At 46.1% G+C, this 26,894-nt stretch overlaps 1 protein-coding gene across 2 annotated transcripts in view; it reads left to right on the plus strand.

The window, feature by feature from the left end:
- The window catches only part of SLC25A42 (solute carrier family 25 member 42), a 61,923-nt gene that overhangs the window by 4,128 nt on the left and 30,901 nt on the right, over nucleotides 1–26,894 (plus strand). The window contains exons 1-2 of one of the 2 annotated variants that reach the window (XM_039910106.1): nucleotides 2,363–2,394; nucleotides 24,710–24,830. In XM_039910106.1, the coding sequence (XP_039766040.1) occupies nucleotides 24,729–24,830 (102 nt within the window). In that variant the 5' untranslated portion in view covers nucleotides 2,363–2,394; nucleotides 24,710–24,728. Of the gene's footprint in view, nucleotides 1–2,362; nucleotides 2,395–24,709; nucleotides 24,831–26,894 lie in introns of those variants that run through there. The other variant, XM_039910105.1, reaches the window with a different exon arrangement.

Consider the following 26,894-nt stretch of genomic DNA (forward strand, 5'->3'; position numbering starts at 1 on the left):
GTCCTCTGTCCCCCCCGCCACATCCATCAGGGATTGGCGTAATAGGCACTGATATTTTCATTAGCTATTTTATACAGATTGATTTGCTGAGTGAAGCCTAACACTTTCTCATTGGGGAGGGTAGGATATGTCTTGGGTTTCAGCACTGAATCCTTAGTAACGTGAAGCTGCTTCTTGTAGAATACAGCTTATTTCATTAAGGGGATTGGGCCGCTCAGTGTGCAACAACTTCGTATTTTACTCTTGCCCCGTAACAAAGGACAGGGAAGATATTTGTACTCAGCAAATTAAATGGGTTGTAAATTAGTCCCATTAATGTCTTCCCTGAATTAAAAATGATGCTTTGCTTTTAATCATAGAGGTTCTCCTGTACTATCACAGGGCTGTCGATTTCATTGACGTCCGTTTTGAAAAGAGGATTGTAGGGCTTGCAAAAAATGTGTTTAAAAGTTACTTAGCCTTAATAAATATAGGGTGGGTAGAAATACCTAAGCGCATACTATGTCCATCTCTTTCAACCTTCCTAGCATTTTTTCTCTCTCTTTTTTTTTTTTTAAGTAAAGCAAGGTTTGGGGTTCATGGACACTGTGGATTGCAAAAACTCTGCAAAAACACAGTCAAGATAATCAGTACCGGATTTCATAGAATCTTATTAGTGGAAGAGACCTCTAGAAATCATCTTTTGCGGCTCCCTCCCTTCAGGCAGATGACCCATCAGTGGTATATTTTGAGAGCTTACTATATGTCTGATGGGAACTAAGAGCTTAGGGAAGTACAATACAGTCGAGTGGGTGCCTCTGGCTTGGAACGCCCTCCCTCTTCATACCCAACAGATGATCGCTGTCCCCACCTTCAAAGCCTTATCGAAGGCATGTCTCCTCCAAGAGGCCTTCCCTGACCAGCCCCTCATTTTCTCTACTCCCACTCCCTTGGATTTGCACCCTTTATTCGCCCCTTCCTCGGCCCCACGGCACCTATGTACATATTCGTAGTGCTCTGCGTACAGTAAGCGCTCAGTAAGTGCGATTGAATGAATGACCAATTTATTTATATTAACATCAGTGTCCCCCTCTGGACCGTACACTCGTTGTGTTCGTGGTCGTCTGTTATGGTGTACTCTCCCGAGCACTTAATACACTGCTCTGCATGCAGTAAGCACTCAGTAAATACGACTGACTTATAGACGCGTTTCCCGCTCACAGTGAGTTTACGGTTTAGTGGGGAAGGCGGACGTTAGAGTAAATTAAAAGTGAGGGAAACAACAGCGTGGAGGATTTATCCAAAAGTGCTTGGGAAAGTACAACACAAGCATGCGCCGTATTCACTCTCTAGGCTTTTTAAATTGGAAATGAATTTGAACAAGGCACAAATAACGAACAAGTCACTATCAGTGGAAATTTGTAGCAATACCTGTTCTCCTTCTGACTTAGACTGTGAGTCCCATGTGGGACAGGGACTGTGTCCAACGGGATTATCTTGGATCTCCCCCAGCGCTTAGTACACTGCCTGGCACCTAGGAAGCACTTAACAGATACCATACAAAAGAAACAGAAAGCATGCCTGATATATTCCAGCGATTCAAGGGGAACTTAAAACTCATGTGGGGGTCTCAAATATAAACCTTTTTTCAACAGTATGTTTTCTATGAATAAAAATTATGTTCTGTTTCCACATTTGTATGCCTGCCTTCAGTTAAGTACAAACTCTGTCTCAAAGTTGCCTCTTAAAAAGCCCTTGCCTATCATTTTGTATTGGTCTACCAAGATTTAGCAGAGTACAAGCATTTCCCCTGAATTGCCACTTTAGGCCTCCCCTCCTCTACTGGAGTATGTTTTGTTGTGCCTAAATATAACCAATCACAAAGCACAATCATTTCATTTTAGGCTTCACATATTCTGATGTCACCTAGCAAATTCAGTTCTGTCTAAATTCTAAGTTTGCTCCTAATCCACCCATGTCCTTGTTGTCTACAAATTAGAACCGCGCTTTTGTTTTTACCTAAATTTATATGCCTGAGTTTATTGCAGTTCAGACGTATTTCCAGTGAAAAACACCATACGTCAGTTCTGATTGGGGCCCTAAATGGTGCCAGACATTCAGGGATTTTGCCAACAGTTATACCTCAAGCCCTAAACCCTAGCACCACATTATTAAGATAGATATCCTTGGTCTCTTCCATTTCCCCTATCTGTAATTTATTTTAATATCCCTCTCCCTCTCTAGACTGTAAGCTCCTTGTGGCTGGGGAACATGCCTGCTAATTCTGTTGTACAGTACCTTTCCCAACACTTAATACAGGGATCTGGGCATAGAAGCGGCATGGCCTAGTGGAAAGAGCAAAGCCTTGGAAGTCAGAGGACCTGGGTTCTGATCCCAGTTGCTGTGTGACCTTGGGTAAGTCACTTAACTTCACTGTGCCTCAGTTAACTCTTCTGTAAGATGAGGGTTAGATCCACCTCCCTCCGATTTAGACTGAGCCCCGTGTGGGACAGGGACTGCGTCCTAGTATTCACCCCAGCACTTAGAACAGTACTTGACACATAGTAAGTGCTTAACGCATACCATCTAAAATAAAAAGTGCTCACTACCATTGATGAGAATGCATTTTCTTACAACACTCCACACTGCTCCTCGGAAACCTCCAATATTGACCATCCGTCTCTGCCTTAAGCAGAAACTCCTGACGCTTTAAGGTGCTCACTTAGCCCTCTCCCCTCAATTTATCCCTACTCTTCTTCCCCAACACTCCAACTCGCTCGCTCCATTCCTCTCCGGCCAACCTATTCACTGGGCCTCATACTCGTCTCTCCAACAACCTCTTGCTCATGCTCTCCCTTTCTCCCGGCACTCCCTCCCTCTTCATATCTGGAAGCCAACTGCTTTTCCCGTCCCATAGTCTACTCTCCCATTCCTCTGTCAGTGATTTATTTTAATGTCGGTCTCCCCCTCCGGATTGTGGGAGCTCCTTGTGGGCGTATATCAACTCTATTGCTCTCTCCCAGTTGCCTAGTGCAGTGCTTGGCACACAGTAAGCATTCAGTAAATACCATCGAGTGTTTGACGCCAGGCCCTTCTGAGATCACACCACCTCCAGCAAGCGTTCCAATCAACCAACCGTATTTATTGAGCAGTTACCGTGGACTTGGGAGAGTACAGTATGGTAGACATGCCCCCTGCCCACAACAAGCTTACAGTCTAGAGGGGGAGGCGGACGTTAATATAAATAAGTACATTCCGGTTACGTACGTAAGTGCTGTGGGGCGGAGGGAAGGGTGAAAATTCAAGTGCATGGGCAACCCAGAAAGGAGTGAGAGAAGAGGAAATGAGAACTTAGTTGGGGAGAGCCCCGTGGAGGAGATGCACTTTCAATAAGACTTTGAAGGTGGGGAGGGGGATCGTTGGATATGAAGCGGGAGGGCACTTCAGGCCGGAGGCAGGACTTGGGCAAGGGGTTGGTGGTGAGATGGATGAGATGGAGGGATGGAGGATGGAAGTGTGCGGGCTGGATCATAGTAAGAAATTGGGGGGCGCGGTAGGAGGGGCCAAGACGATGGAGTAAAGAGTTTCTGTTTGATGCAGAGGTGGTTGGGCTGCCCCTGGCGGTTAGTGAGGAGTGGGTAAACAAGGCCTGAATGTTTTTGTGGAAAAATGACCCGGACAGCAGAAGTGGGGAGAGATGGGAGGCAAGGAGTTCAGTGAGGAGGCTGATGCAGTAATCGAGGCGGGATAGGATAAGTGCTTGGATTCACGGGGTAGCGGTTTGGATGGAGAGGAAAGGGTGGATTTTAGCCACGTCGTGAAGGTTGAACTGATGGGATTTGGCGACAGATGGAATACGTGGGTTGAATGAGAGGTATGAGTCGATGATAGGGCTAAGGTAATGGGCTTGTGAGACAGGGAGGATGGTGGTGCTGTCTACAGTGATGAGAAAGCCAGGCAGAGGACAGGGTTTGGGTGGGAGATGAAGAGTTCTGTTTTGGAATGTGTCTTCTATTGTACTCTCCCAAGCGCTTAGTACAGTGCTCTGCACAGAGTAAGCGTTTAGTAAATACGATTGACCGACATTTAAATGTGAGCTGTCGGAGGGACATCCGACTGGAGATAGCCTGAAGGCGGGAGGAAATAAGAGACTGCAGAGGAGGAGAGAGGTCAGGGCTAGATTTGGGAATCATCCTGCTAGATTTGGGAATCATCCTCATAGAGGTGGTAGAGAAGTCATGGGAGCAAATGAGTTCTGCTTCCCTGGTTAATCTCTTATCTCCCCCACCCCGTTTCTCCCCTACATCACCTGAGCACTCTATTGTTTCCTTATCTGTAATTTACTTCAGGGTATGTCTCCTCCCACTTCCATTGTAAATTCCTCCCTGGCAGGAATCATGTTTACGAACCTCTATTGTACCCTCCCAAAGGTTTAGTACAGTGCTCTGCGCGCAGTAAGTGCTCAGTAAATACTATTGATTGCAATCGTGTACTGAGAACGCTTTTGTAGAGTTTCCCCTCCCTTTTATTTCAAAGCCAAGCCCCATTTTTTCCTTAGTTTCTATCTTACTGGGTCTAAAGATTTTCTTACAAAATTTTGGTGAAATTCCCTGAAATGGTTCTGCAGGATTGTCATCATTATTAATGGAGGATGCTGAAGCAAAGTGTTTGTAACCCAGGCCATTGAAAGGTGAGAAAAATATCTTAATATTCCCAAAATGCTGAAGTGGAGAATGCCAGAACTGCTGTTGCTAGGCCACAGGAGGCTATAAAAAAGGGTTATGAAAACCTTTCATTTTAAAATAAGACATTAAAATACTTAACAAACCAAAATTTCTATTTAATCCGAAGGTCCCTGTGTTTCAGCATTAGTATATTTTTATAGTATCTTTTTAGAATCAATCACTGGTATTTATTGAGCACTTACTGTGTGCAGAGCACTCTACAAAGCCCTTAAGCATTGAGGTGCCTAAAAAAAGTTGCACTAAAAATTACATTTTTGCATAGACGATGCATTTCAGATAAAAATTGACAGAAATTGCTAAGCTATGTCTCATAAACATTGTCTTCCCCTTTAGATTATAGCTTCTTCAAAGCAGGGACCATATCTCTTAGCCCTATTTTCTTTCCCAAATGCTTACTTAGTACAGTGCTCAGCCCAAAGTAGGTGCTCAATAAATTCTATTAACGATTGATTGGAGTTTTTCCTATGGAATAATGCATTAGATGAAAAATTACCCTCTCTGCCTGAAACCACCATTTGGAGAGTCTCCTGAGGATCAAGGAATGAACATTTTCAATCAGTAACACCGGGAATCATAAATTACATGCATCTGGTGAGATAAGAGGAAATGGTGTTAACTGATGGTATAAAAGTGCGTGCCCCCCGCCACCCCCCAACACACACTAAAAAGAAATCCTGAAGTAAAACTGCTTCAGTTAACAAACTTGGAAAATCTTCAACCCTGAGGTGAGGCAAACAGAACACATGCCTAGGAATAATTTTGAAAGAAATCCCTTTTGGCTTTTATGGAGTACAAGAAAAATTGCCCCTCCCCCCCCCCCCCGCCCCCAAATCTAATCCCGGCTCTGCCGCTTGTCTGCTGTGTGACCTCGGGCAAGCCACTTACCTACTCCGTGCCTCAATTACCTCATCTGTAAAACAGGGATTAAGACGGGAAGCAGCATGGCCTAGTGGCAAGAGCACAGGCTTGGGAGTCGGAGGTCATGGGTTCTGATCCCCGCTCTGTCACTTGTCTGCTGTGTGACCTTGGGCAAATCGCTTAACTTCTCTGTGCCTCAGTTTCCTAATCTGTAAAACGGGGATTAAGAGTGTGAGCCTCATTTGGGTCAGGGACTGTGTCCAACCTAATTCCCTTGTATCTACCCCAATCCTTAGAACAGTGCTTGACACATAGTAAGCGCTTAACAAATACCATAATATCCTCTTTTCTCCTCTTCCTTCTCCCTTCTGTGTCACCCTGATTTGCTCCCTTTATTCACCCTTCCCTCAGCCCCACAGCACTTGTGTACATATCTGCAATTTATTTATATTAATGTCCATCTCCCCCTGTAGTCTCTAAGCTCCTTGTGGGCAGGGAATGTGTCTACCAGCTCTGTTGTACTCTCCCAAGCGCTTAGTACAGTGCTCTGCACACAGTAAGCGCACGGTAAATACAGTTGGTTGATTGACATGGACTGTATCCAACCTGATTAGCTTGTATCTAACCTACTGGTTAGTACAGTGCCTGGTATATAGTAAGCGCTTAACAAATGCCATTTTTTAAAAAATCCACTTTTTTTTTCACTGGTGCCTAGTTTTTAGGATACTGCACAGAAATTAAACAGATCTCCGCATCAAACAGAAACTCCTTACTGTTGGCTTTAAAGTACTCAATCACATTTCCCCCCTCCAATCCTCCTAAATGACCGTTCTGATTTCCTACTACAACCCAGCCTGCTCACTTTGCTCTTCGAACGCCAACCTACTGTACCTCGATCTCGTCCATCTTGCCGCCGACCCCTCACCCAGTCCTGCCCCTGAACTGGAACTCCCTCCCCCTTCATGTCTGACAGACCACCACTCTCCCCACCTTCAAAGCCTTATTAAAATCACATCTCCTCCAAGAGGCCTTCCCCTACAAAGCTCAAATTTCCCCTATTCCCTCTCTCTTCTGCACCATTCATTCATTCAGTCGTATTTATTGAGCGCTTCCCGTGTGCAGAGCACTGTACTAAGCGCTTGGAAAGTATCCAAGAATCGCCTTGATTCTATTTAGTTGCCATTGTTTTTATGAGATGTTCTTCCCCTTGACGCTGTTTAGTGCCATTGTTCTTGTCTGTCCGTCTCCCCCGATTAGACTGTAAGCCCGTCAAACGGCAGGGACTGTCTCTATCTGTTGCCGACTTGTTCATCCCAAGCGCTTAGTACAGTGCTCTGCACATAGTAAGCGCTCAATAAATACTATTGAATGAATGAATGAATGAAAAGTACAATTCAGCAATAAAGTGAGACGATCCCTACCCACAACGGGCTTTCCGTCTAGAGCCGTCGCACTGCCCCTTTACTTGGATTGATGACAATGATGGCATTTGTTAAGTGCTTACTATGTGCCGAGCACCGTTCTAAGCGCTGGGGTAGATACAAGGTAATCAGGTTGTCCCACATGGGGCTCACAGTCTGAATCCCCATTTTACAGATGGGGTAACTGAGGCACAGAGAAAAGTTAAGCGACTTGCCCAAAGTCACACAGTTGGTAAGTGGTGGAGCCGGGTTTAGAACCCACGACCTCTGACTCCCAAACCCGGACTCTTTCCGCTAAGCCGCGCTGCTTCTCTGCTTGGATTGTACCCTATTTCACCAAATCCTCGGCCCTACAACATTTGCATACATCTCGGTCATTTATTTTAATGTCTGCCTGCCTCTCTAGACTCTGCTCCTTGTGGGCAGAGAACATGGCTACTGATTCTACCGTATTCTCTCCCAAGTGTTTAATACAGTCTTTCGCACACAGTAAGCATTCAGTAAGTACGTTTAATTGACTGAGATCATCAGGTTAAATTTAAAGGAAATTGAAATAGGTGCTGTGAGAAAAAGTTAAAGGAATTGTGGTAAGTTAAGCCTGAAGAAGGGGTGGCTAAGAGATGACTTTATTTCTTTTAAATATTCGGGAAGGGTTTTGTGGGGCAGTTTCCTGCCAGTTCTATATGTCACGGAGAACAAACACGAGAAAATAGATGGACATAAGAAAAAATGGAGAAAATACTGGGACAGGCTACCAAGAGAGGCTGTGGAGTCTCTATCCCTTGTGTTCTTTAAGAAAAGGCAAGAGTCTGCCCAGCATGACATAGTCATTAATCTGCCTGGAGGCAGGGGGCTGTACTGGATGACCTCTCAAGGCCCATTTCAAATCTCTTTCTAATAATAATGTCAGTATTTGTTAAGTGCTTACTATGTGCAGAGCACTGTTCTAAGCGCTGGAGTAGATACAGGATGATCAGGTTGTCCCACGTGGGGCTCCCAGTCTTAATTACCACTTTACAGATGAGGTATCGGAGGCACAGAGAAGTGAAGTGACTTGCCCACAGTCACACAGCTGACAAGTGGCAGAGCCGGGATTCGAACCCATGACTTCTGACTCCCAAGCCCGGGCTCTTTCCACTGAGCCACGCTGCTTCCTTTCTATGAGCTCATTTCCTCTTGTTCAGTCATCAGTGAACCTGGACACCTGGTCAGCACCTGCCCATACAAGCCTTCATATGTTCGGTCTCTTTACACCTTCCCGTGGCCTGCTGATTTTTTTCACTAATTAATTACTAATTTAACTGTGGTCTTTATTAAGTGGTGACTCTGGTCCAAGCATTATCCTTAAGCACATGGGTAGATACGAGATAATCACATGGGACACAGTTCCTGTCCCACATGGGGCTCACAGTGTGAGGAGGAGGGAGAGCAAGTATCGTTCTCCCCATTTTTCACGATGAGGAAATCGTTACGGAGACGTTAAGCAACTTGCTTAAGGTCACACAATAGCAGCTCAGTGGCAGAGCTGACACAACACGGTTCTCCTGACTTTCAGACTTGGGCCATTTTAATTAGATGAGGTCTGTTGGCTCATCCATTGTTCTCCAAAGGAAGCCAACTTGATTCTGTTTTTTGGTCAATTTAGCAGTCATTCAATCAGTGGTATTTGCTGAGCACTTACTGTGCGCAGAGCACTGTACTGAGCATTTAGGAGAGTTGGTAGATGCCCACAACGAGCTAATCTTATAACCCTCAGGTCTTTTTCTACCCAGCTGGTCTTCCCCCATTCTGGATCTATATATTTTGGTTTTTGTCCTTTACACTGGTCCTTACCGAATTCCATCCTATTTTTGTAAGATTTTTTTTCCCAATGAGAAATTGGAAATTTTTTCCAGTTAGAAAATTCTTCCCTCCATTCAGTTTAGGTTTTTTCTTTGTGAGCTTAGTGAGTATGCTCGCCATTTCTTCATCCAAGGTCTCAATAAAGATACTGAATATAATTCAGTAAATCAATTAGTTGTATTTATTGAGCACTGCTCCCTGTATTCATCCCCCCTCCAAGCCCCACAGCACTTATGTACATATCTGTAATTTTATTTATTTAGAGTAATATCTGTTTCCCCCCCCCCAGACTGTAAGCTCGTTGTGAGCAGGGAATGTGTCAGTTGTTATATTTCACTCTCCCCTGCACTTAGTACAGTGCTTTGCACATAGTAAGTGTTCAATAAAGGTGATTGACCTAGTATGTGCAGAGCGCCATACTAAGCGCTTGAAAGAGTACAATACAGCAGAATTAGTGGACACGTTCCCTGTCCATAATGAGCTTACAGTCTAGAATTGACTCCAAGACTGATCCATGCAGGACACCGCTCAGTGCAGCAGAAGCATTCATTCAGTAGTATTTATTGAGCGCTTACTATGTGCAGAGCACTGTACTAAGCGCTTGGAATGTACAAATCGGTAACAGATAGAGATAGTCCCTGCCCTTTGACGGGCTTACAGTCTAATCGGGGGAGACAGTCAGACAAGAACAATGGCAATAAATAGAATCAAGATAAATAGAATCAAGGTATAGTGGCTAGAGCACGGACCTGGGAGTGCAACGGTCGTGGGTTCTAATCCCACCTCTGCCATTTGTCTGCTGTGTGACCTTGAACAAGTCATTTTACTTCTCTGTGCTTTAGTTACCTCATCTGTAAAACGGGGATCGAGACTGTGAGCCCCATATGGGACAGGGAGTGCATTCAACCCGGTGTGCTTCTCTGTACCCCAGTGCTTAGTAATGTTTGGTATTTGTTAAGCACTTACTATGTGCCGAGCACTGTTCTAAGCGCTGGGTACAGAGTGTGGCGTACAGTAAGCTCTCAACAAATACCACAATTATTATTATAATTAATAATGCATCTCCCTCAGTTTGACACAAAGCCACTGATCCTCAAATAACGTCTGGTTGTGACCCTCAAGGAAGCTCTTGTACCCACCTAGTACTAATCAGTCTATAGTATTTACTGATCTTTTACTCTGTGCAGGGCACTAGACTAAATGCTTGGGAAAGTACAAGAGAGTTAGTAGACACGATCCCTGCTCTCAAAGAGCTGAAGTAATAAGAGCCGAAACCATATTTCCCAGTTTGTCAGTAAGGGTGCCATGTGGGAGGGAATCAAAAGCTTTCCTGAATGTAGATTGCACATTTTCTCTTATCGATGTAGCGTGAGACGAGTTCATCTGTCTGCCTGGTTTGAGCTTCATAAAACCACATTGGTTTCTTCCTAGGATCTTCCCCCGTTACATCCCACCTCACACTCTTCGCTCCTCCCAAGCTCATCTTCTGACTGTACCTCACTCTTGACTCGACTGCCAGTATTTCCTTTCTGATGCTGTTTCCCCATCCTGGAACTCCCGCTCCCCCCCCCCCCCCCCCCCCCCCCGCCCAATCATCGAACCGTAGCCTTCCTCATCTTTAAAGCTCTCCTGAAATAATAATTATGGTGTTTGTTCAGCACTTACTATGTGCTAAGCACTGTTCTAAGCGCTGGGGTAGATACAGGATAATCAGGTTGACCCACGTGGGGCTCACATTTTTAATCCCCATTGTACAGATGAGGTAACTGAGGCACAGAGAAGTTAAGTGCCTTGCCCAAGGTCACATAGACAAGTGGCAGAGGTGGGATTAGAACCCATGCCCTGTGACTCCCAAGCCCATGCTCTTTCCACCGAGCCACACTGCTCCTTTTTTGCACCACCACCTCCAAGAAGGCTTCCCCCATTAATTCACACCCCCGCCCCCGGTCACCTCAGTGGCATCAGCCCTACCTCCACTTAAAACATGTGCATTTTATTTCTTTCCTCAGCACTGATGAAAATAGGTCTTGTTAGATATTTTCTATATTCACTCATTCATTCAGTCATATTTACTGAGCGCTTACTGTGTGCAGAGCACTGTACTAAGCGCTCGGAAAGTAGTATTAGGCAACAGATATAATGTTGGTATTTGTTAAGCGCTTACTGTGTGCAGAGCACTGTTCTAAGCGCTGGGGGAGATACAGGGTCATCAGGTTGTCCCACGTGAGGCTTGCAGTCTTCATCTTCTCGGTCTCCTTCGCAGGCGCCTCCTCCCCCTCCCATCCTTTAACTGTTGGAGTTCCTCAAGGATCAGTTCTTGGCCCTCTTCTGTTCTCCATTTACACTCACTCCCTTGGTGAACTCATTCGCTCCCACGGCTTTGACTACCATCTCTACGCAGATGACACGCAGGTCTACATCTCCGCCCCAGTCCTCTCGCCCTCCCTTCAGGCTTGCATCTCCTCCTGCCTCCAGGATGTCTCCACCTGGATGTCGGCCCGCCACCTAAAACTCAACATGAGCAAGACCGAGCTCCTCATCTTCCCTCCCAAGCCCGGTCCTCTCCCAGACTTCCCTATCACCGTGGATGGCATGACCATCCTTCCCGTCTCTCAGGCCCGCAACCTCGGTGTCATCCTTGACTCGTCTCTCTCGTTCACCCCACGCATCCTATCCGTTACCAAGGCCTGCCGGTTTCACCTTTACAATATCGCCAAGATCCGCCCTTTCTACTCCACCCAAACGGCTACCTTACTGCTACGGGCTCTAGTTATATCCTGGCTAGACTACTGTGTCAGCCTTCTCTCTGATCTCCCTTCCTCCTCTCTCACCTCGCTCCAGTCTATTCTTCACTCCGCTGCCCGGCTCATCTTCCTGCAGAAACGCTCTGGGCATGTCACTCCCCTTCTTAAACACCTCCAGTGGTTGCCTATCAACCTCCGCTCCAAACAAAAACTCCTCACTCTAGGCTTCGAGGCTCTCCATCACCTTGCCCCTTCCTACCTCTCCTCCCTTCTCTCTTTCTACCACCCACCCCTCACGCTCCGCTCCTCCGCCACCCACCTCCTCACCGTCCTTCGGTCTCGCCTATCCCGCCATCGACCCCCGGGCCACGTCCTCCCGCGGTCCTGGAATGCCCTCCCTCCTCACCTCCACCAGGCTAATTCTCTTCCCCTCTTCAAAACCCTACTTAAAACACCTCCTCCGAGAAGCCTTCCCGGACTGAGCTCCCCTCCTCCCTCTACGCCCTCTACCGCCCCCCCTTCACCTCTCCGCAGCTTAACCCTCTTTTCCCCCCATCTCCCTCTGCTCCTCCCCCTCTCCCTTCCCATCCCCTCAGCACTGTACTCGTCTGCTCAACTGTATATATTTTCATTACCCTATTTATTTTGTTAATGAAATGTACATCGCCTTGATTCTATTTAGTTGCCATTGTTTTTTATGAGATGTTCTTCCCCTTGACTCTATTTATTGCCATTGTTCTTGTCTGTCCATCTCCCCCGATTAGACCGTAAGCCCGTCAAACGGCAGGGATTGTCTCTATCTGTTGCCGACTTGTTCATTCCAAGCACTTAGTACAGTGTTCTGCACATAGTAAGCGCTCAATAAATACTATTGAATGAATGAATGAATCCCCATTTTCCAGATGAGGTCACTGAGGCCCAGAGAAGTGACTTGCCCACAGTTACACAGCTGCCAAGTGGCGGAGCCGGGATTCGGACCCATGACCTCTGGCTCCCAAGCCCGGGCTCTTTCCACCGAACCACGCTGCTTCTCTTGGAGACAATCCCTACCCAATAACGGGCTCACAGTCTAGAAGGGGGAGTCAGACAACAAAACAAAACAAATACATAGCTGTACATTCAGTTTATTTGTTCAGCTGTTTCATCCTGCTGTCCTGCTTCCTGCTTTATCCTTATTCTGCCACCAGCTTTTATTCCCTGTAAATAATATTTGCCGGTCTTCCCCATTAATTTTTAAGGCCCTTAAGGGCACAGACCATGTGTCATGTTACCATTGTGTTCTCTTAAGCACCTCGTATAGGCCTAATGCCGTGGCTCCACTGTGCTCTTTTGAGTGATTGCAAATTGTTTGAAAATGTGTTTGTCTTCCCAGGTGCCAATTTAAAGCCTACCAGTCTGTACTTTATGAGAATTTTCCATTTCCCTTTTTTCAAAAAAAGATGGGCACAGCATTTACCTTTTTCCAGTCCCCGGGAACTTCTCCCAACTTCCGTGAATTCTCAAAAATAATAGCTATTAGTTCTGTAGTAACAGCTGCCAGTTCCTTAAGTGCCCCAAGGACTGATGTCACCGAGCCCAGCTAAATACATCCAGTTTTTAAATATACTCTCTAACAGTATTTTATGCATTCTTTGACTTTCCAACCCTCCATTTCAAATGAAGCATGAATCAAATGTTCACATTTGATCTTTTTGTAAAGATAAAAGTGGGGAGAAAGCCATTAAAAGCCCCTGCCTTTTCAATCATCTGTAATCAGCATTCCATTCCTGACTATTAGAGAGGTTGACATTTTCTCCGGTCCTACTCTTTTGTGTAATAATTAAGAATGTGTTTTGTTACCTTTAATGTCTCGTGCTAGTTCTACCTCCCTTCTGGCTTGCACTTTTCTAATCGTATTCCAAAATAAACATGCTATTTCTTTGAATTATTTGGCTTTCTGCCCGATTTTCCACTTTATGTAGCCTTTCCATTTGCCTGTCAAGTAGGGTGGCTGTTCGTTTGATTTTTCCTCTGGATAGTCTGCTCTCCAGCGGATCTGTCCCCTGTCCTCTACAGACGTGGCACCGGATGCCCGTGAGCCCAGCGTTTAAATTTGAAGCACCCTGGCCTCTTTTTTTTTTAATGGTATTTAAATGCTTACTATGTGCCGGGCACTGTTCTAAGCACCGGGGCAGATACAAGCTGATCAATTTGGACAGAGTCCACGTCCCACATGGGGCTCACGGTCTTAATCGTGGTTTCTAATCCCTCCTCCGCCACTTGTCTGCTGTGTGACCTTGGGCAAGTCACTTAACTTCTCTGTGCCTCAGTTACCTCCTCTGCCAAAATGGGGATTAAAAATGTGAGCCCCACGTGGGGCAATCGGATTATCCTCTATCTTCCCCAGCGCTTAGAACAGTGCTCTGCACATAGTAAGTGCTTAACAAATGCCATAATTATTATTATTAATAATCCCTATTTTACAGATGAGGTCGCTGAGGCACAGAGAAATGAAGTGACTTGCCCAAGGTCACACAGCAGACAAGCGGCAGAGCCAGGATTAGGACATAGATCCTTTTGGGTCCCAGGCCCGTGTCCTAGCCACTAGGCCACGCTGCTTCTCCAGCCTTCCCCTGCCTTGGCTCCAGCTGCAGAGTTCTTTGGATCATTCATTCATTAATTCAATAGTATTTATTGAGCACTTACTATGTGCAGAGCACTGTACTAAGCGCTTGGAATGTACAATTTGACAACAGATAGAGACAATCCCTGCCCATTGATGGGCTCACAGTCTAATCGGGAGAGACAGACAAAAACAAGACAACATCATCATGATACATAGAATCAAGGGGATGTACACCTCATTAACAAAATGAATAGGGTAATAAAAATATATACAAATGAGCACAGTGCTGAAGGGAGATGGGGAGGAGCAGAGGGAAAAGGGGGAAAAGGGGCTTAGCTGAGGGGAGGTGAAGGGGGGCAGAGAGGGAGCAGAGGGAAAAGGGGAAGCTCAGTCTGGGAAGGCCTCCAGCGGGGCCACAGAAGGGGAGCACAGAAGCTCTGGAGCAAGTCGTGGGGGGCGGGGCAGAGGGGAGCCCAGAGAAATGCTCTAGGTCTGGGGGGGACCTCAGATGGGTTTCTGCAAAATGGTGCTTTATGATGTCATTACATTATGCCACGAGTGAAGTCACGTGGGCCTCAGTGTCTGCTCTCCACAAGCACTGTCATACCGTCGAGCCCCTCAAGTTCTTGGTAATGCCAGCTTGTCATCTTGTCAACCTTGCTGTTCTTCCTCTGATCTGGCCTACCCCATTCCTGGATCTCCAGCCTGGCTCAGTGGAAAGAGCCTGGGCTTCGGAGTCAGAGGTCATGGGTTCGACTCCTGGCTCTGCCACTTGTCAGCTGTGTGACTGTGGGCAAGTCACTTAACTTCTCTGTGCCTCAGTTGCCTCATCTCTAAAATGGGGATTAACTGTGAGCCTCATGTGGGACAACCTGATTACCCTGTATCTCCCCCAGCGCTTAGAACAGTGCTCTGCACATAGGAATCGCTTAACAGATACCAACATTATTATTATCTCCAGGCTGGTCTTCGGGAGGGCTGGTCACCTTTCTTGGATTCCTTCGCCTCTCAGGCTTTCCTTCCCACTGGTACCTTAGAAGGAAAATCAAAATATGTATAATATTTCCCCCTGAGAAATCGGTAATTAGCCGCTGCTAAGTTAAAGCGCAAATATAACCTGGGCGGAGTGGAACACATCCCACTTCCAGTGAGGTTTTTCATCGTTCTAAAGACTTGTGGAATCAGCCATTTTGAGGGCAGCACAAGTGTCGTACAGCTGTTGCAGGGTGTTCGCTTGGCTGAATGGTGCAGAAGATGTGGCACGGTATCTTCATTCATTCAATATTCATTCAGTAGTATTTATTGAGCACTTATTATGTGCAGAGCACTGTACTAAGTGCTTGGAATGTATAATTGGGCAACAGATAGAGACAATTCCTGCCCGATGACGGACTTACAGTCTAATCAGGGGAGACAGAGGGACAAAAACAAGGCAACGTAATCACGATAAATAGAATCAAGGGGATGTATCTTCCTGGTTCCTGTGCTTGGCCGGATCCTCCTTTGGGAAAAAGTCAAAATTTGGTGGGAGATAAGATGTGTGGTTGACTCCTCGCTCTTCACTCTCAACCCCGTGGGGGGTTTTGTCTCCTTTGGCCTATTTAGACTTTGGCTGTTTCTCTTGTTATGTTTGGGTTCTGTTTTGTTTTCTGCTTTGTGTGGGGAGCACTTATCCTTTCATCTCCAAATACCAGTGTGCAGCTGAGGGTGACCCATTGAGAACTGGAGGATCCTTCTGATGTTTAAAAACAAATGAATTGTTTTCCGGTGGGAGTTCAAAGGTGCATTTGCCTTAGACTTTGGATTTGATGAATTTGAGGTTGAACTTTAAAATGAATTTCCGAGAACGAAAGGACCATTAGATGATGTATAAGTGCACTTCCTAACAGTCCCATTAGCATTAGGATCAAGTGCACGTGCGAGAGGAAGGTAAACAACATCACATTTTTTGGGGGTGGAAGTCCAGTCACCAGACTGGCTCAGAGTAGGCTTATTAGGGTCCTCCTTTGGCCTGGGGTGGTGGGAGGTGCCTCGGCAGCGCTTACTTAGCACGGTGCTCTGCGCGCGGTAAAGCCTCAGTAATAATAATAATTGTGGTTTTTCTCAAGTGCTTCCTATATGCCAGGCACTGTACTAAGCGCTGGGATAGATACAACTTAATCAGGTTGAACACAGTCCCTGTCCCACATAGGGCCCACAGTCTTAATCACCATTTTACTGATATTCATATATTCAATAGTATTTAGTGAGCGCTTACTATGTGCAGAGCACTGTACTAAGTGCTTGGAAGGTACAGTTCGGCAACAGATCGAGACAATCCCAGCCCAATGACGGGCTCACAGTCTAATGGGGGGAGACGGACAAAAGCAAGACAATATAATCACGATAAATAGGATCAAGGGGATGTACACCTCGTTAACAAAATGAATAGGGTAATAAAAATATATACAAATGAGCACAGTGCTGAGGGGAGGGGAAGGGAGAGGGGGAGGAGCAGAGGGAAAGGGGGCTTAGCTGAGGGGAGGTGAAGGGGGGCAGGAGGAGGGAGCAGAGGGCGGAGGGGAAGCAGAGAGGGAGCAGAGGGAAAAGGGGTAGCTCAGTCTGGGAAGGCCTCTTGCAGTAGGTGAGCTCTCAGGAGGGCCTTGAAGAGGGGAAGAGAGTTAGTTTGGCAGAGGTGAGGAGGGAGGGCATTCCGGGACAGCGGTAGGACGTGGGCCAGAGGTCGACGGCGGGATAGGCGTGAACGGGGGACGATGAGGAGGTGAGTGGCAGAGGAGCGGAGCGTGCGGGGTGGGCAGTAGAAAGAGAGAAGGGAGGTGAGGTAGGAGTGAGCAAGGTGACGGAGAGCCTTCAAGTCCATAGTGACTGATGAAGTAACGCCCAGGGAAACTAAGTGACTTACACGAGGTCAGACAGCAGACAAGTGGCAGAATCGGGATTAGGACCCAGGTCCTTCTGACTCCCAGGCCCGTGCTCCATCCTCTAGGCCACCCTGCTTCTCAATAGATTCCATTAAAATACGATTGAATGAGTGAATGAATGGACAGCCAAAAAGGTGATGGAGGCACCGTGGCAGTGGGCCTTGGGGATGGTGAAAGGGGGAGGGCCGCTCGGCCTCCCCCTCCTCTTGACTGGTGGCCACAGCAAGTGGTCCAAATGGACTTCCTTTTGGCCCCTCCTGGGAGTTGCTGGTCTGGCCAGCTGTGACGCGGACTCCTAGGAACAGGCCGGGATGGTGAGCTCTAACGGGACCGGGTTGCCGTGGCCCTTGACGCTATTGAGTTAGGCCATCGGTCAATCAGTGGTATTTATTGAGCGCTTACGATGTGCAGAGGACTAAGGGCTTGGGAGAGTACAGTATAGCAGAATCAGTGGACAAGAGAAGCAGTGTGGCTTAGTGGAAAGAGCCCGGTCTTGGGAGTCAGAGGACGTGGGTTCTAATCCTGGCTCTGCCACTTGTCTGCTGGGTGACCTTGGGCAAGCCACTTCACTTCTCTGGGCCTCACTGTTCCCTCATCTGTAAAATGGGGATTAGTATTAATACTACTACTAATAATAATGATAATTTGGTATTGTTATCATTATAATATTATTATAATAATGGTATTTGTTAAGCACTTCACTATGTGCCAGGCACTGTCCTGAATGCCGGGGCAGATACAAGCAAATCAGGTGGGACACGGTCCCTGTCCCAGGTGGGGCTCACAGTCTCCATCCCCATTTTACAGATGAGGTAACTGAGGCCCCGTGAAGTGACTTGTCCAAGGTCACACGGCAGACAAGTGGCAGAGGTGGGATTAGGACCCGTGATCTTCTGACTTCCAGGCCCATGCTCTATCCACTATTCCGCATGGGACAACCTGATGACCTTGAATGTACCCCAGCACTTAGAACAGTGCTTGGCACATAATAAGTGCTTAACAAATACCATTGTAATAATAATAATAATAATGGTGGTATTTGTTAAGCTTATACAGGATAATCAGGTTGTCCCACATGAGGCTCACAGTCTTAATCCCCATTTTACAGATGAGGTAACTGAGGCTCAGAGAAGTGAAGTGACTTGCCTGCAGTCACACAGCTGATGAGTGGCAGAGGCGGGATTCGAACCCATGACCTCTGACTCCCAAGCCCGGGCTCTTTCCACTGAGCCACACGATTATTATTATTATTACACACAAGGCTCTTACAGTCCAAATGCTACTGTTGTGTTATTGGAGTGGGCTTGTCCGCTTGCTGATGGGAATTCCAGGACCTCTGTAGGCCGGGAGCAGATGGAATCACAGGGGGAATGTCTAAACGTTCTTTGGGAATCCCCAGAGTGGTGGCCGACTCCCCTTCCTCCCCAGCCAGACTCGTTCTTCCAGACTCCCCTCACCAGCTCTCCCTTCACTCTTCCCCCATCCCTTCAGTTGCTCTCCCCCGTCCTTCTCTTTGCCTTACCCACACTTTTCAGCCCCCAAGGATCTGCTCACCTTATTTCTGTACAGTTTGCTTCAAGCGTCTGGGTTGAGTAGGCCATTCTCATGGACAAAATGGCTACCTACTCGATAAGAATTGTTCCTGCATCACAGAATGAAGGTTAAATATTAGGGAAAAAAAAAAAGAAAAAGTGACCAGAAGAGCTTGAAAAGGGTCTTTGCTTTCCTTGGAGGGAAATTTGCCTCGAAAATTTCCATCTTCAGCGACGAGTTCAATTACTCAGTTTTAACAATCGGAGGAAGTTTAATTGAGTACCTTGCCAAACTCCTTTAAAAAAATCCATATAAAAGGGGGTTTTGTTTGAAGAAAAACAGGTACCAATTACTTTGGGATAAGCTATCTGTTGGTCTTCACGAAGGGGCTTTAGTGGTCTTTATAAAGATCCCGAGTCAAGTAAGACAGGAGAAATGTGAGTTAGAAAAGCAGCGTGGCTCAGTGGAAAGAGGTCATGGGTTCGAATCCCAGCTCTGCCACTTGTCAACTGTATGACCGTGGGCAAGTCACTTAACTTCTCTGTGCCTCAGTTACCTCATCTGGAAAATGGGGATTAACTGTGAGCCTCAAGTGGGACAACCTGATTACCCTGTATCTCCCCCAGCGCTTAGAACAGTGCTCTGCACGTAGTAAGCGCTTAACAAATACCAACATTATTAAAAGTACAAGCCTTCTAAAGCTATTCCGTAATCGCTGTGGATCAGAACACTGGCTTCTTCCCTAAGTTAATGTAAATCTATTTTTTATTTTCAGAGAGGGAAGGCAATCACCTCTCACCTGAAATGAATTGACTGTAACATAACATTTTTTTGTGACCTTTCTGGTTGATCACACTTTACCACAATTTCAGTCACTGGGCGGAGCTCAGCAAAACGACTGAATGCGTCCTCAGCAATTTCCCAGGTCCGAGTGTGCTTCGGCTGCCTCGGTTTGAGGTGCCCTGCCAAAGTCGAAGACAACGTGCACGTACACGTATGCGGTCTAACAGATCACCCTATAAACCGGACTGACCAGAATCGGGGGGGGACGGGGGGGTTGAGGTGTGTCAGAGATATTTTGGGCGAGCGATTTTCCCGACTGGAACACCCGCTTAGTTGGGGAAGTGAGTAAGCCTCTATGCCGTGGCGGTGGGTCCTTGCCATCCCGACCGTCACCTCCGTGCCGTCACCGGAGAGTATCTGGACTTGTTTTAGTCGGTCTGCCTCGGACCGAGGTCCTTGGGCCAGCTGGCATGTGGAAGGGCTGTGACTTTTAGGTAACTTTCATAATGCTCGTCTGTTTCAGTGACCGCAGTCCAGGTGAGATGCTTATTCTTTTGAGATTCAGCTGCCAAAAGAGAAGCTTGGAATTGTATTAGAATTTACGAAGATAAGGATTGAATTTAGACAGTGCAAAGAAAACGTGCGGTTCCATCTTTGCTCGGTGTTGTGTCCCTCTGGTAGAAGCCATACTTCTCGAGTGTCTGCTCTGTGCAAAGCACTGGGCCAGGTGCTTGGGGATCTTAGGAGCAGTATGACATGCGATCCCAGTCTAGTACGAAGGGCTTTTTATTTTCTGTTGGAAAACCTCATCATTTTTAAGTGCGACAAACTTACCACTGAGGTAGGCCCCAACCTTTTGTTTTGAGGGTGGAGGTGAAAATGGGGTGGGGAGTTTAAGGAGAGGTGGGGACTGAGAGGGGTTGGGCTTCAAAGAATTTACAGATCATAAATCAATGGCATTTATCACATGCCTAATGTGTGCAGAGCACTGTACTAAGCGCTGGGGAGAATACGATACAGTAGTTGGGAGAAGCAGTGCGGCATAGAAGATGGAGCGCGGGCCTGGGAGTCAGAAGGTCTTGGGTTCTAATCCCGGCTCCGCCGCTTGTGTGCTGTGTGACCTTGGGCAAGTCATTTCACTTCTCTGGCCCTCGGTTACCTCATCTGTAGAATGGGGATTAAGAGTGTGAGCCCCATGTGGGACAGGGACTGCGTCCGACCTGATCGACCTGTATCTATCCCAGTGCTTAGAAGAGTGCTTGGCACATAGTAAGTGCTTAACAAGTAGCAAGTGTGACCTTGGGCAAGTCACTTCACTTCTCTGTACCTCAGTTCCCTCATCTGTAAAATGGGGATGGGGACTGTGAGCCCCACATGAGACAGGGACTGTGTCCAACCCGATTTGCTTGTATCCACCCCAGTGCTTAGTACAGTGCCTGGTACATAGTAAATGCCTAATACCACAATTATTATTAAAATTGTGATTATTGTTATTATAATTGTTATTACATGATCTCTGACAGGCATTAAAATCCATTGCAGATAGGGGAAATAGAAGAGGGATTAGGGAAAAGGGAGATATGAGAAACAGCATGGCCTGGTGGCAAGAGCACAGGCCCAGTAGTCAGAAGATGTGGGTTCTAATCCCGGCTCTGCCATTTGTCTGCTGCGTGACCTTGGGGAAGTCACTTAACTTCTCTGTGCCTCAGTCACTTCATCTGTAAAAAGGAGATTAAGACTGTGAGCCCCATGTGGGACAGGGACTCTTTCCAACCCGATTAGTATCTACCTCAGTGCTTAGAACAGTGCTTGGCACATTATAAGCATTTAACAAATACAATAATAATTATTATTATTATTATTATTATTAGAGTATAAGGCTTGTGGACGTAAGTGCCGTGGGGCTGGGGTAATCACCTTTGTGGGGGTTTTCAATCTCGATCAGAAACCCTCAGCGGAGATGAACAAGGCTGGGGTTACGGCTCATTGGCTTCTCACTGCCCCCATGGAGTTGGCACCTATGCCCACAGAATGCCATTGCACTCACGTCTGAAAGCTCTCTTAAGCAGGTCCGGCTTGTGTGATGCACGCCATAGACTGGGGCCATCTTGTTGACTTCCTCTTGCCTTGGAAGTCATCTAGGTGGTTTGACATCAACCTTGTATTCACCTCCTCACCAAGAATCTTGCCCGATAAAGCCAACAGTAGGAATGTGGGTACGTAAATAGGAAGCACTCTGGGGAATAGGAGGAACCCAGCTTTCCTAAACTTAGGGTCCCTAGGGTCTTCCATCTGGTTCCGTTGGTTTGGAGGCCTGTAGTCTATTTCATGTGGTGGATCAGGGTGAAAGATAAGGCCATGAGGAATACCGTTCCTGAGACAAACTAATGATCCATCCAGCCCAATATTCAATCTCCAGTAGTCGCAACAGGATGCTTGGAGAGCTCGTTGTGGCGGGGGGGGGGGGGGGGGACGTATCTACCAACTCCGTTATATTGTACTCTGAGCCTCACATGGGACAACCTGATTACCCTGTATCTACCCCAGCGCTTAGAACAGTGCTCTGCACGTAGTAAGTGCTTAACAAATACCAACATTATTATTATTATTACTCTCCCAAGAACTTAATACAGTGCAGTGTCCAAGAAATACAGTGAATTAATTGATTGAAGGGACCCATATAATGATTGTTCTTCTGGCCAGCCACATCCATCTTATGATACCAGACCAATCTTTGTAGGCATATTTTGGTCAAACTGATCTGATGTCATATTTTGGTCTGTGGCCGAGTGGTCCCTTTGTCAGCTAGGAGTTCAGATCTTGTCAGGTGAGTAGGTTTCTCTCTGGGTACATATTTGGTTCCTTCAAGAGTGCATACATTTTTCCAAGCTGTTGGGAGCCATCTTGCAAATTGCAGTCTTAATTCCCTGACTGATGTCTTAGTGGCTTGAAAACAGTCGACGCACCCCCTAAAGTGTCTGACTTACTTGGAGTGATAACGATGATGGTATTCATTAAGCGCTTACTATGTGCCAAGCACTGTATGATGTCAGGAGAGTAGGTTCAAGCCATTTGTGGGGGGACGAGCTCTAAAATGCAAGTATTTCCAAGGGCCACTGATATATGGCTTATTGTTGAGTTAGTTGTGGAGAAAGACCCAGACAGAATCAGTTTTAGCTTCCCAGGTGGTTAAAATTAGAATGGTAGAGGAAATCCACCCACTAAACTAGTTTTCACATCTTAAGCTGTTAAATGGGAAGAATTGTTCATGCCATCAGTTAGCTGGAATTCTTTTGCAGAGACCAAAGAGCATGCATTTTACACATTGAATTAGCTAACTAAACTTTTTTTTTTAAAATCCTGGCCCAAGAAACATGTCCCTCAGAAAACTTGGTTTATGTTGTTAAAGGGGACTTGATCTTGTCCAAATTCCTTTTTCTCCCCAAGTGGGGAGGAACTCTTTTCCTTTTAAGGCTTTAAATTGTAACTGCTGAGCACCCTGAGGGTGCTCAATAAATAACAATTCATAGCAACTGAAACACATCTATCTCTTCCTTGTGCGGTCACTCCCCATTTCAATTTACTCTTGGAGGTCAGGCCCTCCTGGAGTAAAGCACACAAGCAAATGAAGACAACAGGAAGAAAACCAATATAATGTGAGTAGCATGAATTCAATCATCATCCTGTTGCATTATTATTACTAATATTATTATTATTATTATGTATTTAAGTGCTTACCATGTGTCAAGCACTGTTCTAACCGTTGAGGTGATAATGATGATGCTATTGTTAAGTGCTTACTGTATGCCAAGCACTGTTCTAAGCAGTGGGGTAGACACAAGGTAATCAGGTTGTCCCACGTGGGGCTCACAGTCTTCATCCCCATTTTACAGATGAGGTAGCTGAGGCACAGAGAAGTAAAATGACTTGCCCAAAGTCACATGGCTGATAAGTGGTGGAGCTGGGATTAGGACCCACGACCCGTGACTCCCAAGCCCATGCTCTAAAGTCAGTCAGGTCAGACACAGTCCCTGTTCCATATGGCAGAATTTCTGTGTGCCCTTAATCCTTTCTGCGTTTCCCTCCCTAAAAAGAGGCAGGTTGGGATTTGAAGTGTCTATTAAGCACTGTGCAAGTGGGATGGCAGAGAATTAATTGACAGTCAGGAGAGGGGAAAGAGCAAGGACAGAGGAATTTCCTGGTTCTCGTTCAGATCTTATTTTTTCGATGATATCAAACATTACACATCAAGCCCTGTGCTTAGCCCCGGGGCAGAAACAGGAGCATCAGATTGGACGCAGTCCCTGTTCCACACGAGGCTCACAGCCTTAAGAAGTAGGGAGAGTAGATATCTTATCCCCATTTTACAAATGAAGATGACACAGGAGACAGGCAAGTGGCAGAGCTGGGCCTGGAACTCAGTCTCCAGACTCCCAGTCCCGGGCTCTTTCCACTAGGCCGCTGCATATTATTTTTTAAAACGACTTCAAGTCTTCAAAGCCCATTAGAAGTGTTTGTTAGTACTTTGTGTTCCTGTAATAATAAAGCAGATGGTCACTGTAGCCCAGTTTTAAGTATGAGGACATTGAGACCCAGGGGAATGAAATCAGTTTCCTGAGATCACAAAAGTTTAGGCGGACTTCAGACGGATCACAGATAGTTCACAAAATATTTAATAAAGATCAAATATCGGCGGTCAAAATGGGTGATTAAATGGGCGACGGGTCAGCGAAACATCTGTGGTATCTTAACTTTTGTTTATCCCGGGAAAGTCACGAAGATAAAAGGTGGAAAAATAAGCGTCTTCTAAAGACTGGCTCTCTTTCTCCAATAAGCACTAAGCCTGTTCACTCAGGATCTTTCAAAGCTAAGCAAAAACCTCTGAGGAATCCCTAGTAGCTATAGGAAGGGAGTTTGTGCAACCGAAAATTTTCTGTTCCCCCCCTCAAGAAGTTCGGTGGGTTATGAGGGTTGGTTTCTTGGAAATTTTTACCATTTCCAATGAACTTGAGATGGCCGCATTTCAGAGGCAAGGGTGATTGCATAGAGTTTACGTGCTGAAAAGGGGTTTTCGAAATCATTGGTAACTGTAAAAATTCAATATCTCTGTAGACACTCAGACTTTCAGCCACAGGATCCACTTGCCGAAGGTGAAATAAAACCGAATATGTTCTGTTGCAGAGTCATAAGTTGAGAGTAAAGCCACTTGGAGGCTCCATTCTTCGGGGTTGCAAGTTCTCTCTTTTCTTACAAAACGTGCTGTCTTGTTTTCCTTCAGGAACGGGATCTCTTCCTCTATGGTAAGCGTGACTGGTATGGGTAATGGTGTGAAGGAAAGTCATGTGGGTTTAAGGAAGAACGATGTGGAGACAGTCTTACCCACTCCTCTTGTTTCCAAGGTAAGTACACCAAGGCCAGTGTTATAATTTCTGCTGTTTTTTCCCCCTGCTGATTTAGAACCTTAGTCGGTATACCATTCTGCAGGCATGTCGGTTTTGTTTCCTTGTGGGTTCCATGTCAGAAGGAGTCAGTACAGTTGGTGAAAATTCAGCATTCTCCTAGAGGGAAAAGTAAATATATCAGGACAGATTCTCCTTGGGGGGCATTAGTTTCTGTTGAAGTTGGCAGGGGTTAGTCCCATTGATGTTAGGGAAAAAGCATGCCAAGTGGAGGAAAAGACTCTAACAGACTTTAATAAGCAAAAGCTCATAACTTAATCTCCTCCGTCCAGCCTACCAAACCCCCTTCCTACACTCTCAAAGAAACAGAAACCCAGGGAAAAAAAAAAACTTGGCGTATCTACCTGAAAATCTGCAAGTTGGGTGTATTATCTATTGCCCTAGGTTAATATTGTTATGAGTAGGGAATGTGTCTCTTATACCGTTACATTGTACTCTGCCAAGCGCTATGTACAGTGTTCTGCACACAGTAAGTGCTCGATGAATATGACTGACTGATTGAAGAAAACACCACTGACGGTGTCGTTCACTGACGGGCGGGGTGTGGCCGCAAAGGCCGATGCAGGAGCTTAGTACGGTGTTCTGCACACAGTAAGCACTTGATAAATGTGACTGAATGAATCGCGGCCGTGCTGGGCACCCAAATAAGTTGTCCCTTGTGCTGTTCTGCGTAACGTTTGCGGCGCCTGGTGCTGTTTTCTCTTTATGTTATTAAATACCTGGGAGTAAGCGGAATTGTGGTCTAAATTCTTTCGAGGGAAAGCTTGCGCAGACTGGATTGTTTTCTAACTGGTGGAGGCTGAAGAGGTGAGGCCTAACAAAAGTAGCCATTTTCCCTAGGCTTTTGTACTTTTTCAATAATAATAATGATAATGATGGCATTTGTTAAGTGCTTACTGTGTGCCAAGCACTGTTCTAAGCGCTGAAGTAGATACAAGGTAATCAAGTTGTCCCACATGGGGCTCACAGATTTAATCCCCATATTACCGATTATCGATTAATCTCAGATGAGATAACTGAGACACAGAGAAGGTAAGTGACTTGCCCAGAGTCACACAGCTGATAAGACAGATGATAAGGGGCGGAGCCAGGGTTAGAACCCACGACTTCTGACTCCCGAGCCCGAGCTCTTTCCACTCAATAACTCAATCAATCAATTTTATTTATTGAAGGTTTACTGTGAGCAGAGCACTGTACTACTTGCTTGGGAGAGTACAATAGAGTAAGTAGACCTGATACTTGCCCTCAGTCTAGCGGGGGGGAGAAAGACATTGAAATAAAGTACAGATAAGGGAAGGAACTGAATATAAAAGTAAATACGTAAGTACTACGGGGAGAGGAGGAAGGAGAAGTGCTAAGTGTTTAGGGAGTAACAATCATTCAGTGGTATTTATTGAGCACTTATGGTGTGCAGACTTCCAATAACTTAAGAAAGTACAATACATTAGAGTTAGTAGACTTGTTCCTTGCTCACAAGGAGCGTAGAGTCTAGAGGGGGAGCCGGACATCAAAATAAATGTACATAAGCTTCTCGAGGCTGAGGGTTGGATGAATATCAAGTGCTTAAGGGGTACCGGGCCAAGGCAACGCAGAAGGGAGAAGGAGTAGAGAAAATGAGGGATTAGTCGAGAAAGGCCTCTTGGAGGTGGTGTGATTTTAAAAAGGCTTTCAAGTTGGCAACAGGAGTGGTCTGTCAAACTGTAAGCCCGTCAGTGGGCAGGGATTGTCTCTATCTGTTGCCGAATTGTACATTCCAAGTGCTTAGTACAGTGCTCTGCACATAGTAAGCACTCAATAAATACTATTGAATCAGTGAAGGGGGAGGGTGTTCCAGGCCAGAGAGATGTGGGCAAGGGGTCGGAGGGGAGATAGACGAGAATGAGGTACAGAGAGTAGTTTGGCATTAGAGGAGCAAATTGTGCAGGTTGGGTTGTAATAGGAAATCAGTGAGGTAAGGTGGGAAGAGAGCTGTTTGAGCGTCTTAAAGCCAAAGGTAAGGAGTTT

This window comes from Ornithorhynchus anatinus, chromosome X1, assembly GCF_004115215.2.
Source record: "Ornithorhynchus anatinus isolate Pmale09 chromosome X1, mOrnAna1.pri.v4, whole genome shotgun sequence".
In the NCBI taxonomy this organism is placed as follows: domain Eukaryota; kingdom Metazoa; phylum Chordata; class Mammalia; order Monotremata; family Ornithorhynchidae; genus Ornithorhynchus; species Ornithorhynchus anatinus.